At 49.3% G+C, this 16,799-nt stretch overlaps 1 protein-coding gene across 2 annotated transcripts in view; it reads left to right on the forward strand.

The window, feature by feature from the left end:
* BBS1 (Bardet-Biedl syndrome 1) overlaps positions 1-16,799 on the forward strand; it is a 19,332-nt gene continuing 2,533 nt past the window's right edge. Inside the window, exons 1-16 of one of the 2 annotated variants that reach the window (XM_083373995.1) lie at positions 1-265; positions 1,127-1,203; positions 2,096-2,130; positions 2,982-3,254; positions 4,212-4,258; positions 5,244-5,282; positions 5,900-5,972; positions 6,741-6,872; positions 7,659-7,765; positions 8,834-8,954; positions 9,891-10,049; positions 11,594-11,663; positions 11,921-12,079; positions 13,038-13,246; positions 14,232-14,366; positions 15,854-15,940. In XM_083373995.1, coding sequence (XP_083230121.1) covers positions 228-265; positions 1,127-1,203; positions 2,096-2,130; positions 2,982-3,254; positions 4,212-4,258; positions 5,244-5,282; positions 5,900-5,972; positions 6,741-6,872; positions 7,659-7,765; positions 8,834-8,954; positions 9,891-10,049; positions 11,594-11,663; positions 11,921-12,079; positions 13,038-13,246; positions 14,232-14,366; positions 15,854-15,940 — 1,761 coding nt within the window. In that variant the 5' untranslated portion in view covers positions 1-227. The remainder of the gene's footprint in view (positions 266-1,126; positions 1,204-2,095; positions 2,131-2,981; positions 3,255-4,211; positions 4,259-5,243; positions 5,283-5,899; positions 5,973-6,740; positions 6,873-7,658; positions 7,766-8,833; positions 8,955-9,890; positions 10,050-11,593; positions 11,664-11,920; positions 12,080-13,037; positions 13,247-14,231; positions 14,367-15,853; positions 15,941-16,799) is intronic. The other variant, XM_083373996.1, reaches the window with a different exon arrangement.

Consider the following 16,799-nt stretch of genomic DNA (forward strand, 5'->3'; position numbering starts at 1 on the left):
TTCAAGTCGGTCTCGGAAGCTTCCCCGCGCGGGTCACTCTTTAGCATTCAGAAGTTTATAAGCCCGCGGAGGGGGACCCCTTTTCGCCGCGTACCCATTGCTCGCCCTGAGTTATACATGACAACGGGTGTTGCAGGCGGGATTCCTTTTCGCGGTGCACCCATTGCCTGCCGTGGAGTTTCCATGGCAACGGGCCTCGCGGCCTTCTGCGGAGCGCATTCAAGGCGATGGCGGCGTTGGCGTCCTGTGGAGGCGCCGGCGACGGGTAAAAAAAACAACAATACCCGGATAATAATGGCGTCCAGGCCAGGAATAGCGAGCGGAGTCCTTCGAGGAGGAAAAATGTTGGGGGGGAGGGGAGAAAGAGGGATTTTTCTCATATTCCCCCTCCTAGGTCCGCTTTTAAGGGGTGGAATCCATCTGTATGGAATAGGGGGGCTGCATAGAAAGGAGAATCCTTGCGGATTGAAACCACATTGTTTCTCGACCTTGGCAAAATAGATGGACTCCAACTCCCAGAATCCCCCAGCCAGCATGCTTTAAGATGGGGGGACTCCAACTCCCAGAATCCCCCAGCCAGCATGCCTTAAGTTGGGTAGACTTCAACTCCCAGAATCCCCCAGCCAGTATGCTTTAAGATGGGGGGACTTCAACTCCCAGAATCCTCCAGCCAGCATGCTTTAAGTTGGGTAGACTTCAACTCCCAGAATCCCCCAGCCAGCATGCTTTAAGATGGGGGGACTTCCACTTCCAGAATCCCCCAGCCAGCATGCTTTAAGTTGGGTAGACTTCCACTCCCAGAATCCCCCAGCCAGCATGCTTTAAGATGGGGGGACTTCCACTCCCAGAATCCCCCAGCCAGCATGCTTTAAGTTGGGTAGACCTCAACTCCCAGAATCCCCCAGCCCAGCATGCTTCAAGATGGGTAGACTTCCACTCCCAGAATTCCCCAGCCATCAATTGAAGTCTTCCTATCTTAAAGCCTGCTGGCTGGGGAATTCTGGGAATGGAAGTCCACCCATCTTCTGACTGCCAAGATTGAGAAACACTGTCTGCCATGTTAAAATAGACGTTTTTTTAAAAAATTATTATTTATTTACATCTTTCTTCCTGTGTTTGCCAACAGGGTTCGCACCAGTTCCAAATGGCTGGATGCCCACTACGATCCAGTCGCCAATTTGCACACCTTTTCTTCGTGCGTGAGTAAGTCTGAGCTCCTGTTTTTTCCCTGCTCTTTTCTCTTTTTTTGGGGTGAGGTTGGGTGGACGGTGGAAGTTGTGGGTGCGCCAACCATGGAGGTTTTCAGGAAGGGACTGGAGAATCCTCAATCAGAGAATCTCCTGCTTAAATAAGGGGTTGGACTAAATGAACTCCTAGGTCCCTTTCCAAGCCTATGATTCTGTTTCTAAACTGGCAGTGTGCGCTACTTTTAAGTATCGTGGTGAAAGTCCTGCCTTAGCAACCAGGAGACGGCGAGTTTTAAAAACCCATCCTGCCTTAGGCATGAATGCCAGCTGGGTGTTTTGGGGCCAGTCTCTCGTCTCTCAGGCCAATTAACCTCACAGGGATGTTGTGGGGAAAATAGGAAAAGGAAGAAGTATGAAACACGTTTGCTCCCTTGGGTTTTAAATGTGCATAGAAGGTGGGATAATAAGATGGAATGCAGTGGAACGTAGAATAGAATGGAAAACAGAATAGAACAGAAAACAGTGGACTAGAATGGAAAAGGAAAGAGATAAGGGATTAGAAGCGCACATTCACTTGGGCTGGGGATGTTACCTACTTGGGTAACAAAACATCTGCAAGGAAACAGCTAATCTCGGAGAGCACCAGGGACTCCGCAGTTCAACCCTCACCTTAGACCGGGGTTCTTCAAACTTGGCCCCTTGATGACTTGTGGACTTCAATTCCCAGAATTCCTCAGCCAGGCAGTGCCTGGCTGAGGAATTCTGGGAGTTGAAGTCCACAAGTCATCAAAGGGCCAGGTTTGAAGGCCCTTGCCTTAGACCATCTTCCAGAAATCCTCTGCCTGTTCTTGGTAGGCTTTGATAAGCCTATACAATGGCCCTCTCGTTGACTCTGGATTTTCTTCCAGCTCTGGCTGACCTGCATGGCGATGGAGACCAGAAGGTAAAAAAATATATATCCCTGCCTCAGTTAAAAAGCCTACTTTAACCCAAGCCAGCTTTTCCTATTTCCATCCAGGATATAAACCCCCACAACCCTTTTTAGTGCTTAGCGGTCCCTAACCCCAAAGTTGCAAGTCGAGCACTCCCTCGACTTGCGACCTCAATTGAGCCGCCCAAAATAATCCATTACTAAGTGAGACAGCGGTTAACTGAGCAGTAAGACCTTCCTTTTGCCACAGTCCTTAAGGGAATCCCTGCGGTTGTTAAAAGTTAGCAACATGGTTGTTAACTGAATCTGGCTTCTCCATTGACTTTGCTTGCCAGAAGGTTGCAAAAAAAAAGGGGGGGGAATCACGGGACCCTGGGACACTGCAACCGCCGTAAATACGAGTCAGTTGCTAAGTCACTTTTTCAGGCCGCTGTAACTTCCTGTAACAGTTTCTTGGCTCGGTTGTAACTTGGAATGGCCGCTAAGCAACCAGCCATAAGCCAAGGACTATATGAGCCTTGGTGGAGCAGTGGGCTAATGCCTCCTTAAGTAACACCAGCTGCCTGCCATTAGTGCAGGTTCGAGTCCCACCAGGCTCAAGGTTGACTCAGCCTTCCATCCTTCCCAGGTAGGTAAAATGAGGACCCAGATTGTTGGGGGCAATTAAGCTGACTTTGTAATAATGCCGCTTGGGGTGTGTGTGAAAGCCCTAATAAGCAGGCATATACATAGAATGAAGGCTACTGCTAAGCTTGTAAGCCGCCCTGAGTCTTACAACCCTAAAAAAATCTGTATCCGGTTGCTGACGATTTAAAAAAGTACGTTTTATCTCTGTGCTCTCTCTCTCTCCTTTCCTCCTGCAGTTAGTGGTGGGCAATTTTGGCTCCACGGGTCACGAGATGAAGCTGAAGGTCTACCAGGGCACCACCCTCTTGAGCGAAAACACTCTGCCCGACTTACCCACCAGCGTGGTTTCCTTTCTGATGGAGCAACATGAGCCCCGCATGCCAGCCCTGGCTGTAGCTTCCGGGCCGTACATCTACGTCTACAAGAATCTGCGTCCCTACTTCAAATTCACTCTGCCGCTGATGGAGCCCAACGCGATGGAGAAAGTGGTCTGGGATCAGGCAAAGGAGGTGAGGAGAGAGGGGGAGAAAACCCAGGTTTCAAAGGAGCGCATTTGAGTGGCACGAAGATGCCGGATTTCGAACCTTACGCTCCTGCTCTTTTGGGTGGGTGGGTGTCTTTTTCCCCCCCTCCTCATTAAAGTGGTCTGTCGATCCCTTATCGGTTGGCGCCTCTTGATTCAGGAGTGAGCTAGTTTGGTCTAGCACAGGGGTAGGCAACCTCGGCTCTTTTATGACTCATGGACTTCAACTCCCAGAATTCCTGAGTCAGCTATGCTGACTCAGGAATTCTGGGAGTTGAAGTCCATGAATCATAAAAGAGCCGAGGTTGCCTACCCCTGGTCTAGCGGTTTAAGGCACCAGGCTGAAAACAAGGTGATGGTGAGTTCTAGTCTTTCCTTAGACTTGAAAGCCGGCTGGGTGACTCAGAGCCAATCACCAGGAGATGGTGAGTTCTAATCCTGCCTTAGGCTTGAAAGCCAGCTGGGTGACTTTGAGAAGAAAGATGCCGATCCCTCACATCCTGGAAATAAAATGTTCCGCCTCCTTCCCTCGGGACGTTGTTGTAGGGCACTATGTGCCAAAACCACTAGACATTTTTTCCCCTCATGGCATCAGTCTGCTAAACGCCTAACTTTCACAGTTCTGTCTTAACGTCTCCGTCTATTAACCCATCTAATATTACAAATATGACTATTTATCCTTTTTCATTATCTTCTCCCTTTTATTGGTATCCTTCTTCTTCTTTCTGTGGCTTTGCCTGTACACTGAACGTTTTCGTGCTGGAGGCCGATTCCTTCCGTGTCTAATCGCACTTGGCCAAAGAAAGTATCCAATTCAATACAGTTCAGATGATTTCTTTATCCGAAAAAGGCTTAGGCACCCCTCTTTGTAACCATCATCCTGGGCGTTGCGTTGTGTGCCTGATGCCCTTTTCTCTCTCTCTCTCTCTCTCTTTCTGCACAGGACAAAGTTGATCTTCTGTCAATGAAAGAGATGCTGGAAGCCATCCGGTGAGCGACCCTCAACCCCACGCAGGGCGAATTGCTGTTTTTCTGATCCATTGTTCGGGGGGTTAGTGAAGAGTGGGATGCGCAAAAGTAGACACGAGAAATGTTTTAAGGAGTTGACTGGTTTTCTTTTTAACAATTGTCAAAAGACACCTGTCTTTAAAACCAGGGAGGTTTTGGAGAAGAAAGGTTTACGTACGTTCAGTTATTGGAAATATGCTCAAATTGGAATCTTTATTTTTATTTTATTTTAATTCCATTTATATCCCGCCCTTCTCCGAAGACTCAGGGCGGCTTACAAGCTTAGCAGTAGCCTTCATTCTATGTATATGCCTGCTTATTAGGGCTTTCACACACACACACCCCAAGCGGCATTATTACAAAGTCAGCTTAATTGCCCCCAACAATCTGGGTCCTCATTTTACCTACCTCGGAAGGATGGAAGGCTGAGTCAACCTTGAGCCTGGCGGGACTCAAACTTGCACTAATTGCAGGCAGCTGGTGTTACTTAAGGAGGCATTAGCCCACTGCTCCACCAAGGCTCTTGTTTTGTCCTGATATTGTAGGTAGGAAAGCAAATCTTTTGATTGTTCGATGTTTTCTTTGACTCCAGGTCTGGGAGCAGACAGTAGTACGGAAATACAAAACGTGAATGTATTAATTCCACAAATGTCAGTCTTGTAACAGGAACAGGAAACCTGGCAGGAATAGCCAGCCGTCTCCCCAGAAGATAGACAGCAGAAAGAAATTAGGGTGTCTCTCGATTTTGGCCCTGCGCTCCCAGATGGGTCTCTTTGCATTACGTTAATTTGCTATTGTTGTTCCCTTTTGCACAGTCCCACGTTACCCAAAGCTCAGAATTCTCTTTGGATTGATTGGGGGAAAAAAAAATCAGGGTGGCTCGTCCAGAGTCTCCGTTTGAATTTGGCTCTTTGCTCTACCTGAGGCCGAGATCGTTCTAATGATGTTTTCCTTTCTTCTCCGCCAGAGAAAACGCAGAAATGCCGCTATCGGTGCAGTCTTTGAGGTGAGGGTCTCATGTACAGATGTTGGGACATTTCACCGGTTGTGGGAAACGTTCTGGTTTCCTGCGGGAAGCGGCAAAGAGATGTAAATGCAGGCCTCTTGCCAAGTAACTAAAATGCGGTCAGGGTCAGCTGAGTGGTGCAAATGGGTGTGGAACGCAGTCCTAACCCTAACCCCAACCCTAACCATAGTCCTAACCTTTACCCCAACTCTAACCTTAACCCCAATTCTATAAAAAAAAAATGTGTGTGTGTGAAAAATGATCCTAACTGTTAGAAGTCGAACGCAGTCCTAACCCCAACCCCAACCCTAATCCTAACCTTTACCCCAACTCTAACCCTAACCCTAATTCTATAAAAAAAGTGTGTGTGTGTGTGTGTGTGTGTGTGTGTGTGTGAGAGAGAGAGAGAGAGAGAGAGAGAGAGAGAAACGATCCTAACTGTTAGAAGTTGAGGAACGCAGTCCTAACCCCAACCCCAACCCTAATCCTAACCTTTACCCCAACTCTAACCCTAACCCTAATTCTATAAAAAAAAGTGTGTGTGTGTGTGAAAAACGATCCCGTTAGAAGTCGAGGATCACCTGTATTGTTTTGACCACCTTCCCTCTGCTCTGTAGGTTCCTGACCCTTGACCCCCCTGAGATGGAGTCCTTTGTGAACCAGCACAAGTTCCAGCCCATCAAACGTCAGGTCTGTACTCATGAATCAAATAACACAGCCGGGTGAGACAGACACACACACACACCTCTCATTATTCCTTAAAACTTCCCCACTCCCCCCAAAATTTGGGAACTGAAGATACGGGCCTAAGAAGCAGCTAGTCTCAGCTAGGGAAGCTGTGGGGTGATTTTAGGCCAACCAGAGAGCCCAGCCTACCTCGCAGGATCGTTGTCACGGCGAAACTTTCAGGGATGACACAAGCAATCCTCAACCCAACACCCACGACTGAGCCCCAAGGTTTCTGTTGCCGAGCGGGACATACTATGTGAAAGGGGTTTCGCCCCATCTGACGACCTTTCTTGCCACGGTTGTTAAGTCAATCACTGCCGTCGTTAAGTCAGTCAGACAGTCACTGAGCAAGTCTGGCTTCCGCGTGGACTTTGGAACCATGTTAGTAAGCAAAACTGCAGCGATTCACTGAAGTCCTACCTACTGTTTACTTGTATGTTTTGTATTTTGACCTGTAATCTAATAAAATGTATGAAAAAACCAATAAAAAAATAAACTGATTAAAAAAAACAACTGCAGCGATTCACTTAACAACCGAGGCGAGAAAAGGTCGTATAAAATGGGGCAAAATTCACTTAACACATGTTTCGCTTAACAATTGAAATGTCGGGCTCGTTTCTGGTTATAAGCCGAGGACTGGCTGTAACTCTGTTGGCTGGTTAATGGAATAAGTATCGTCTTGATTTTTTTTTTCGGGCTACACACCTGGCCCCGTGGGTGTCTTTTCAGACGGTGATCACTTGCATGTCGACTCTGAAGAAGAGCAGGGTGGACGAGGACGCCATCAGCTGCTTGGTAGTCGGGACAGAGAACATGGAAATCCTCATTCTGGATCCCGAAGCCTTCACCCTCCTGTCAAAGGTGAGGCTCTACACCTGACTTTTGTGTACCGCGTGCCCCCTTTGCAGCGTAGCATCCTCTCCTTGCTCCTCCAGTGTGTTGACAAAAATAATATCCCAAGACGTAGAGAACGCGTCCATCCCTATTCGGAAGATTCTGGCTTTAAAGGGTTGTGGATCTTGTCAGGTTTCAGGGCAGGGCTGTGTCCAAACCTGGCAAGTTTTAAGGCCGGTGGACTTCAACTCCCAGAATGCCCTAACCGGCATGCTTTTAAGAGGTCTGAATTTCAACTTCCAGAATTCGTTAAGTCAGCAATACTTTAAGGTGTGTGGACTTCAACTCCCAGAATTCCCCACCCAGCGTGCTTTTAAGATGGGTGGGCTTCAACTCCCAGAATTCTCCAGCCAGCCTGCTTTGAGAGGGTTGGGCTTCAACTCCCAGAATTCCCCACCCAGTGTGCTTTGAGATGGGTGGGCTTCAACTCCCAGAATTCCCCACCCAGCGTGCTTTGAGAGGGGTGGGCTTCAACTCCCAGAATTCCCCAACCAGCGTGCTTTAAGAGGGGTGGGCTTCAACTCCCAGAATTCCCCAGCCAGCGTGCTTTAATAGGGGTGGGCTTCAGAAAAACAACGATCCTGAATCGACACCAATCCGGCTTCACATGCTGTGGGGAAGGCAACTGCTCTGGTCTAAAAGGTCCTGCTTCGATGCAGAGTGCGAATTCAGCTGTGGTGTCCAGTCCTCCCTCCCAGGTCTGGCGTGCCAGAAGTCCAACGAAAGACTCGGGGCTCTGTTTTCCCCTCTTAGGTGGCCATCCCAGGTGTGCCCGCCTTTCTGGACGTCACCGGCCAGTTTGACGTGGAGTACCATCTCACCGTGGCCTGTCGGAATGGTAGCATTTACATCCTTCGCAGGTATGTGATCCCCCTCCCCAGCGGCAACAGGGCTGTTCTAGAGCAGACAATAGGCAAAGCACATTCAAGCCCCGGACAGCAGTCCCTTCCCAGGGCATCCCATAATAAACACCGTAGTTTAGAAAAGCCGCTAATTGTGTAAGCTGTATTGTGAGAGATTGTTGCAGACTGGGAAAAGGACAGAAGGAGAAGGACACAATAAAGCAGTGTTTTGCCACCTTGCCAGCTTGCAGACGGGTGGACTTCAATGCCCAGAACTCCCTAGCCAGCCATGGAATTCTGGGAGTTGACGTCCACCCAAATTAAAGCATGCTGGCTGGGGAATTCTGGGAGTTGAAGCCCACCCAAATTAAAGCATGCTGGCTAGGGAATTCTGGGAGTTGAAGTCCACCTAACTTAAAGCATGCTGGCTGGGGAATTCTGGGAGTTGAAGCCCACCCAAATTAAAGCATGCTGGCTGGGGAATTCTGGGAGTTGAAGCCCACCCAAATTAAAGCATGCTGGCTGGGGAATTCTGGGAGTTGAAGCCCACCCAAATTAAAGCATGCTGGCTGGGGAATTCTGGGAGTTGAAGTCCTCACCTTAAAACATGCTGGCTAGGAAATTCTGGGAGTTGAAGTCCAGATATTTTGAAGCTTACTGGCTAGGGGATTCTGGGAGTTGGAAGTCCACACACTTTAAAACGGGTCCCCAAACCCCGGTCCGTGGACCGGTACCAGGCCGCGGCATGCCACCAACCAGTCCGCACAAACAATCAAAGTCCCTCTGGTCCACGGAAAAGCGGCAACCTGGGCTCTTTTATGCCTCGTGGACTTCAACTCCCAGAATTCCTGAGTCAGCCGGCTCAGGAATTCTGGGAGTTGGAAGTCCACGAGTCATAAAAGAGCCAAAGTTGCCTACCCCAGGGCTAGGCAATTCTGGGAGCTGAACTCCGCGCAGCTTAAAATCGCCAAGTTTGGCTTGTAGCCTCCTTGTCCATTGATGAGAGGCGCTTGGGTGGATTTTTGCCTTTTCTGCCCATTTGCTGAAATTTTTCCCCTTTCATTTTTTTTTTTTTTTGCCTCACAGGGACTCCAAGCGGCCCAAATACTGCATCGAGCTGAGTTCGCAGGCGGTGGGTTTGGTTCGAGTTCAAAAGAACATCATGGTGGCTTGTTCAGATGAGACGCTGCGAGGCTACAGCCAGAAGGTTAGTGTGTGTGTGGGGGGGGGGTAGCAAGTTGTGCCCGCAGGCAAGTCATTGCCGCGTGGGTGGGTGTTAACACACAGCTTCGCAGCTCTCTTTCAACCATGTGAAAACCACACCGAATCGGCCATCGGGATCAGCAACCTGAAACAGTGAAAGAGCCACTGGGAACCGGTTCCCTCACAAAATGAAAAACTGGGAGCCGCAAAAAATATGTGCGCATGCGCATACATGCACACATGCACAGAACAGGGTTTGACTGAAGAGTGGAGCCAAGGCGAGATATGCACCTACCCTGCATATTTGAATTGATGGGTTGAACTTTTTTAGTCCCACTTTTTTTTTGGACTGCACATGGCAGAGGACTGGGAGCCGCAGGAGCCGCGGGTTGCAGACCTGTGCGCCATCCGAACTTAGCTGGTGCCTTCAAGCAGCTAGGTGCCCTTTTCATTCTACGTTTGGTTTTTATTCGGGGGGAAAAAATTAAAACGCAAACTTTAAATTGGGGGGGGGGAAACGGTCACAAAGACAAAACAACATTTTTTTAAAAAAAATGGTGCCTTAAAAGCAAGACCAAAACATCTACCTATGTTGTCCCCCCTCCCAAGTTGAACACCGACAGATACATGACAACAGTCATAGTTCCCCCTCCCCTTGCAAAGCTGGCCTACAGTTTATAAACTTCTATACATCTGTGGCCTGCAGGGGGCAGTGTTGCTCTGCCTGAACTCCTCCAGGAAGGGAATAATAATAATAATAAAAATAATAAGTTGGAAGGGACCTTGGAGGTCATCTAGTCCAACCCCCCTGCTCAGGCAGGAAACCCTATACCATTTCAGGCAAATGGCTGTCCAGTCTCTAGTCCAACCCCCTGCTCCAGCACGAGACTTTATGCCTTTCTGACAACCCCACCCCCCACCCCCAATCTTTTTGTACCAGGGAAAGAAGCTCTGGGCAGTGACGTTGCCAGCTACCCCCATCACGTTGGGACTGATGGACGAGAAGCTTCAAAGTTTCCAGGCTGTGCTGGTGGCGCTGTCCAACAGGGAAGTTCACGTCTATCGGGACAAGAACCTGGTGAATGTCATCCAGGTGCCGGTAAGCTTCCCAGCTTTGTGAAATATTTGTCAAAATCCTGTCGAGCCAATGCAGGGGTCTTTCAAACTTGGCCCTTTTATGACTCGTGGACTTCAACTCCCAGAATTCCTCAGCCGGGCACGCTGGGAGTTGAAGTCCACGAGTCATTAAAAGGGACCAAGTTTGAAAGATCCCTGAGCTAATGTCCACGGAGATTCTCCCTCCTCCAGGTCACGGTTGTCCCAAAAGTGCTTTTTCAGGAGGCAACTGGACTTTTCTTGGTTTTTTTTTCTTTTTCTTTGAAAACATTTCGCTTCTCATCCAAGAAGCTTCTTCGGTTCTGACTGGATGGTGGGGAAGGGAAGGACTTATACTCCTTGCAGACAGCTGGTCATTTAATTTTAATTTTTTAATTTTAATCCCATTTGTATCCCGCCCTTCTCCGAAGACTCAGGGCGGCTTACAATCTAAAGCACAAATCAATGTGCTTAGCAATAGCCTTCATTCTATGTCTATGCCTGCTTATTAGGGCTTTCATACACCCCCCAAGCGGCATTATTACAAAGTCAGCTTAATTGCCCCCAACAATCTGGGTCCTCATTTTACCTACCTGGGAAGGATGGAAGGCTGAGTCAACCTTGAGCCTGGTGGGACTCGAACCTGCACTAATGGCAGGCAGCTGGTGTTACTTAAGGAGGCATCAGCCCACTGCTCCACCAAGGCTCCTATTTGCCTTCTTTCAGAGAACCGTTGAGTCATCTTGGAGGTTTATCTGTCGTCCCAAAGGTGCTTTTTTTCCTGAAGCCAACTGGACTTTCTTGCTTTCCTGTGAAGACTTCTCCTCCAAGGAGCTTCTTCAGCTCTGACTGGACGGTGGGGAATGAAAGGATTTATACTCCTTGCAGACCGCTGGTCGTTTGCCTTCTTTTAGAGAGCCGTTGAGGCCACTTGGAAATTTATTTGTGTCCTCAGGGTGGTGCAAAAGGGTGTGGAGCCTTTCTGGGACTGCTGAAAGGACTGTGTGTTCCACACCCATTTGCACCACTCAGCTGACCCTGATCGCATTTTAGTTACTTGGCAACAGGCCTGCATTTACATCTCTTTGCCGCTTCCCGCAGTCCCCTGACCACGGTTTAACAACCGTTTGGCCCCAAACCGGCGTTTGCTTCCAGTTTGGGGGCAAAATGCAGGTAGTCCTCCTCTACCTGTTACTAATTTATCAACCGCAGGGATTCACGTAACGACTGCAGTTAGAAAAGTCCTAAAACGGGGCAAACGCTGCTGAACATTTGCCGATTCACTTAGCGACCAAGGTGATTCGCTTAATGGCCAGCATAAAAAAAAAGGTGGCCAAATTGGATTAGACCTTTGGTGACCCATCACAACCGACGTCTGCAAGGGCAGGCTGCACGACGGGCATAAATCCGAGGACTAGCTAGAGAGCCTCTCACACCTGCGACGTCCAGACCGTGCTCGGACGTATCCAGCAAAAGGCCGCTCAACGTTTCCGATTTTGACCCCTCGCCGCTGACCAATTTCCCCGGTCTTTTCCTGACTCTCGCTAGGATGTCGTCACCAGCATCGTCTTCGGCCACTACGGGCGAGAGGACAACACCCTCATCATGACCACCAAAGGTGAGCAGGCAAACGAGCGAGGCTCAGGATGTCATCCCAGCACTTGTGATCTGAGGCTTCCGCAAGATGCTAAGCCAGCCATCAACCTAACCAGGCTGAAAACGACTTAAGTTTAGTCTTCTTGGCCAAATGCGGCCGCCGTCTCGTTTGTTCCTTGGCCTGGTGAAGCCTTGTCGTTCTTAATCTGAGCAAGGCAGCCGGGCCTTTTCTCAATCTGCCTCTGTCCATCCCTCTTCAAACTTTTTCCTCCTCTCTAGGCGGGTGTCTTGTCATCAAGATCTTGAAACGCACCAGCACTTTCCATAAGGGGGACGCAGCAGCCGGGGTCCCTGTTGCCCAGAGCACCAAACTCGGCGTCCCCAAAAAGACAAAACTCTACGTGGACCAGACACTGCGGGAGCGAGAATGTGGAGTGGGTAAGCAGAAGAGGCTGGAAACCCAGGGGTCCGTCTCTCAGGCCTATTTGTCTACCTTCAGACACTGTCTGGATATTGATAGGAGAGCCAGCCTGGTGCAGAGGGGGAGGTGCTAGACTGGAAACTGGGAGGACCTGGGTTCTAGTCCCACCTTAGGCACGAAAGCCAGCTGGGTGACTGTGGGCCATCAGTAGGAGACGGTAAGTTCCAGTTTTGCCTTAGCACGAAAGCCGGCTGGGTGACTGGGTCAATCACTAGGGGACATTAAATTCTAGTCCCGCCTTAGGCATGAAAGTTGGCTGGGTGACTTTGGGCCAATCACCAGGAGACGGTGAGTTCTAGTCCTGCCTTAGGCACGAAAGCCAGCTGGGTGACTGTGGGCCAATGGCCAGGCGATTGTGAGTTCTAGTTCCACCTTAGGCACAGTAGCCAGCAGAGTGACTTTGAGTCAATTTACCAGGAGACGGTAAGTTCTAGTCTTACCTTAGGCATAAAAACTGGCTGGGTGATTTTGGGCCAGTCACTAGGAGATGGTGAGTTCTAGTGCCACCTTAGGCACAAAAGCCAGCTGGGTGACTTTATGCCAGTCACCAGGAGACAATGAGTTCCAGTCTCACCTTAGGCACAAAAGCCAGCATCCCCGTGGTCACGTGATCGAAATTCAGACGCTTGGCAGCTGACTCCTGTTTACGACGGCGCCCCTTTTGCCACCTTCTGACAAGCAATGGGGAAGCCAGACTCACTTAGCAACCGTGTTCCTAACTTCACAACTGCAGGGGTTGACTTAACAACTGTGGCAAGAAAGGTCGTCAAACGGGGTAGAACTCATTTAACAAACGTCTGGCTTAGCCCCAGAAATTATGGGCTGAGTTGCCGTCGTAAGTTGAGAACTACCTGTAAGGTCAAGTAGAAGGACACCTGCTTTCCGTTCACCCTCCTCTCATCTTTCCTTTCCCAGCCATGCACCACGTCTTTCAAACGGACCTCAGCCGCATCCGTCTCACGGCGGCCCGTGCTTACGTCCGGGCGTTGGAGTGCAGCATGACCCCCGTCTCGGAGTCTCTGCAGGAGCCCCTCAAGCTGAACGCCGTGGTGAGGAAGCCATTTAAGAGGCTGGGGATGAGCGAGGGCCTCAACTGCATCCTAACAATTATCAATATTATCAAGGTTGTGCGCGTTCGCTTCCATTTGTGGGGGATGGACGGGGAATTCTGGGCGTCGAAGCCCACGCTGCTGGAAACGGGTTCTCGCACAGTGTTTCTCGACCTAAGCCACTTGTAAGATACGTGGACTTCAACGCCCAGAATTCCCCAGCCAACCATTCCGCTCTCTTCTTTTTCCCCGGAGAGATTTCGTGCACGGACTGCTTAAGGCTCGTTTTTACTAATGAATTCATGAAGCTGAACGGAAGTCAGCTCCCAGAAACCCCAGCGAGCTTGTTTTGAGATGGGTGGACTTCAGATCCCAGCATGCTGGCTAGGGAACTCTGGGAATTGAGATTCACCCATCTTAAAGAGCGCTTATCAGCGAATTCTGGGAATTGAAAGTCCCTCCATCTTAAACCAAGCTGGCTGGGGAATTCTGGGCGTTGAAGCCCACCCCTCTTAAAGCACGCTGGCTGGGGAATTCTGGGAGTTGAGATCCAGTAGTGTTAAAGCCTGCTAGATGGGCGATTCTGGGAGTTGAAGTCCACCCATCTTAAAGCACGCTGGCTGGGGAATTCTGGGTGTTGAAGACCACCCCTCTTAAAGCACGCTGGCTGGGGAATTCTGGGAGTTGAGATCCAGTAGTGTTAAAGCCTGCTAGATGGGCGATTCTGGGAGTTGAAGTCCACCCATCTTAAAGCACGCTGGCTGGGGAATTCTGGGCGTTGAAGTCCGCACAGCTTAAAGTTGCCACACTCAAGACACATGGAGTTTAGAAGGTGTTTTGACTGCGAGAGGTCGCCTCGGCAAACAAGATTTCCAAAAGAGAAATCAATTTAGAACAATCGGGAATATTGTCCCTCTCTGCCACTTCCAGATTTGGAAGGCTTTTTGGCTTAGGAAGAGAAGCTCTCCTTTTCGGGGGGGGACTCTCTCCTTGCCCCACGTCCTTTGTCCTCATTTAATGCTGCTTCCTCCTCCTCCTCCTCCTCTTCTTCCCTCTCCAGGTGCAGGGCATGGGTCCCACTTTCAAACTGTGTCTCAATCTCCAGAACATGTCTGAGACTCGCGCCATAGCAGATCTTCTCATTTGTTTCATTTACGACGAAAACCATTATTCCGTCGAACGCCCGTTCTTCAAGGTAACAGTGCACCCTTCCCTGGCTCTCTCTCTCTCCCCCCCCTTAGACTTTCCTTGTTGGAAGCTGCCTGGGAAGTTTGCAAAAGGGGGGGGGAAATCACCTGATTCCCCAGGATACTGCCCCCCCTTCATAAATACATCTCAGTTGCCAAGCGCCTGAATTGTGATCGCGTGACTGCAGGGGCCCTGCAACCGTCCCAAACGCAAAAGAACCCGTAACTTTTTCCACTGCCATTGAAATGTTGAGCGGTCACTAAGCGAAGGTGTCATGGTTCCGATGAATAAGACAAATCAAACAAGTTGCAGGCATATTTATTTATTTATTTATTAATGGGATTTATATCCCGCCCTATCTCCCGAAGGACTCAGGGCGGCTAACAACAAAACATATAATAAGTACAGAAATTAAGATAAAAATAAAATTAAAATCATCTGTGCAATAAATTAAAATTAAAAACTAAAAATAAATTAAAAATTGTAAATATAATTAATTAAAATGCCTGTCAGTCCAGGTCAGCCTGGTGGAATAGGAGTGTTTTGAGGCCGCGGCGAAAGGATTAGAGATTTTGGGCCATCCGAAGCTCAGGGGGGAGCTGATTCCATAGGGTTGGCGCTCCCACAGAGAAGGCCCTCCCCCTGGGGGTCGCCAGCCGACATTGCCTAGCTGACGGTACCCTGAGGAGGCCTTCTCTGTGTGAGCGTACTGGGCGATGGGAAGTCGTTCCCGGCAGCAGATGGTCCTGAAAGTAAAAGTCTTAGTAATGAAACAAAACATTCCCTCTGCTCTGTAGGTTCCTGACCCTGGAGCCCCCTGAGATGGAGGGATCTCACGGAGGGATGCCAGAATCTGAAATCTCCTCCCCGCCACCCCAAAACCCATTGTAACACACACACAATCCCCGCCCTTATCTACACGTCATAAATCACATTATCCAATTAGTTTCACGGATGAGGTCTCTCCTCCCATTCTGTACACGGGCTTCTTATCTATAGACGTTAGAAAATTCTTCCTGCAAGATTCAAAGTGAAGCAGTTTAAACAAAAGGCTGTCTCTTACATTGTCAGTGCAAAAACACGTCAACGTTTGCAGCGTTGACAGAATGGTTGCAAGTTGAGGATTGCCCATATTTCTCAGTACAAGAATTGGATTCGTGGCACTTACTCATAATTTTCATGCTATGCTGGACTACAGATCACCCAGGCCTACTTTAGGCTCCAGATCCAGGATATTGACTATACAGGTAGTCCTCGTCTTCACGGCCACAATTGAGGCTGCAACTGTCCTAAACACGCGTCAGTGGCCAAGTGTCTGGATTTTGATCATGTGACCGTGGGGATGCTGCAGCAGTTGTAACTCTGAAGAAAACGGTCGTAGGTCCCTTTTTACATTGGCGCCGCAACTTATAGAATGGTCCCTAAACAAGCGTTTGTAAGTCGAAGATTATCTGTATTTATTTCTCTCTTTTTTCCCCCCAACTTTCTTTTCAGGCTCCGATGTTGATCCCAGGACTGAATTATCCTTTGGCCACCTTTGTCGAGTGTCTCAGCGACCAAGCGATCTCGGATGTTATTAAGGTTGGTGTCCTTGAGCTGGTTTTCCCCAATTCTTAGTTCAATGAAAAAAAGGTTTAACGAAAAGAAGGGCGCGGGGTGATTTCAAAGCAGGGTCCCAGTATCAGAAGGGCTGCCCCAAAGAAGAGGGAGTCAAGCTATTCTCCAAAGCCCCTGAAGGCGGGACAAGAAGCAGCGGATGGAAAGTAACCAAGGAGAGAAGCAACCTGGAACGAAGGAGGAATTTCCAACCCTGAGAACAGTGAGCCGGTGGAACTGCTTGCCTCCAGAAGTTGTGGGTGCTTCATCGCTGGAGTCTTTTAAAGAAAAGATTGGGACGGCCATTTGTGTGGAATGGCCTGGGGTCTCCTGCTTGGGCAGGGGGTCGGACTAGATGACCTCTTGAGGTCCTTTCCAACTCTGGTTATTCTATTAATTCATCAGTGGAACAACTTCCCTCCGGAAGTTGCGGGTGCTCCATCACTGGAGTTTTTTTTTAAGAAGAGGCCGGACAGCCATTTTGTTTGGAACATTTGCCAAAGGCGGTCACGTGACCTTGGGACTAGTTGCCGGGCCGCGGCCTATTCGCAACCGGCTAACTCACAGAAGCGTCGGGTGCCGACGCTCAGAACCCCGCTCGTTAAGCAAAGCAGTTTGTTTACTTGGGTCGCCAAATTTCCTCTGCAGGCCTCCGTCTGCCCTTCTGCCCTCCGCGGTTCATTTTATTAGATTACAGGTCAAAATACAAAGCATACAAGTAAACAGTAGGTAGGACTTCAGTGAATCGCTGCAGTTTTGCTTACTAACATGGTTCCAAAGTCCACGCGGAAGCCAGACTTGCTCAGTGACTGACTGACTTAACGACGGCAGTGATTGACTTAAC

Source organism: Vipera ursinii, assembly GCF_947247035.1.
Source record: "Vipera ursinii genome assembly, chromosome: 15".
NCBI classification, from domain to species: Eukaryota; Metazoa; Chordata; class Lepidosauria; order Squamata; family Viperidae; genus Vipera; species Vipera ursinii.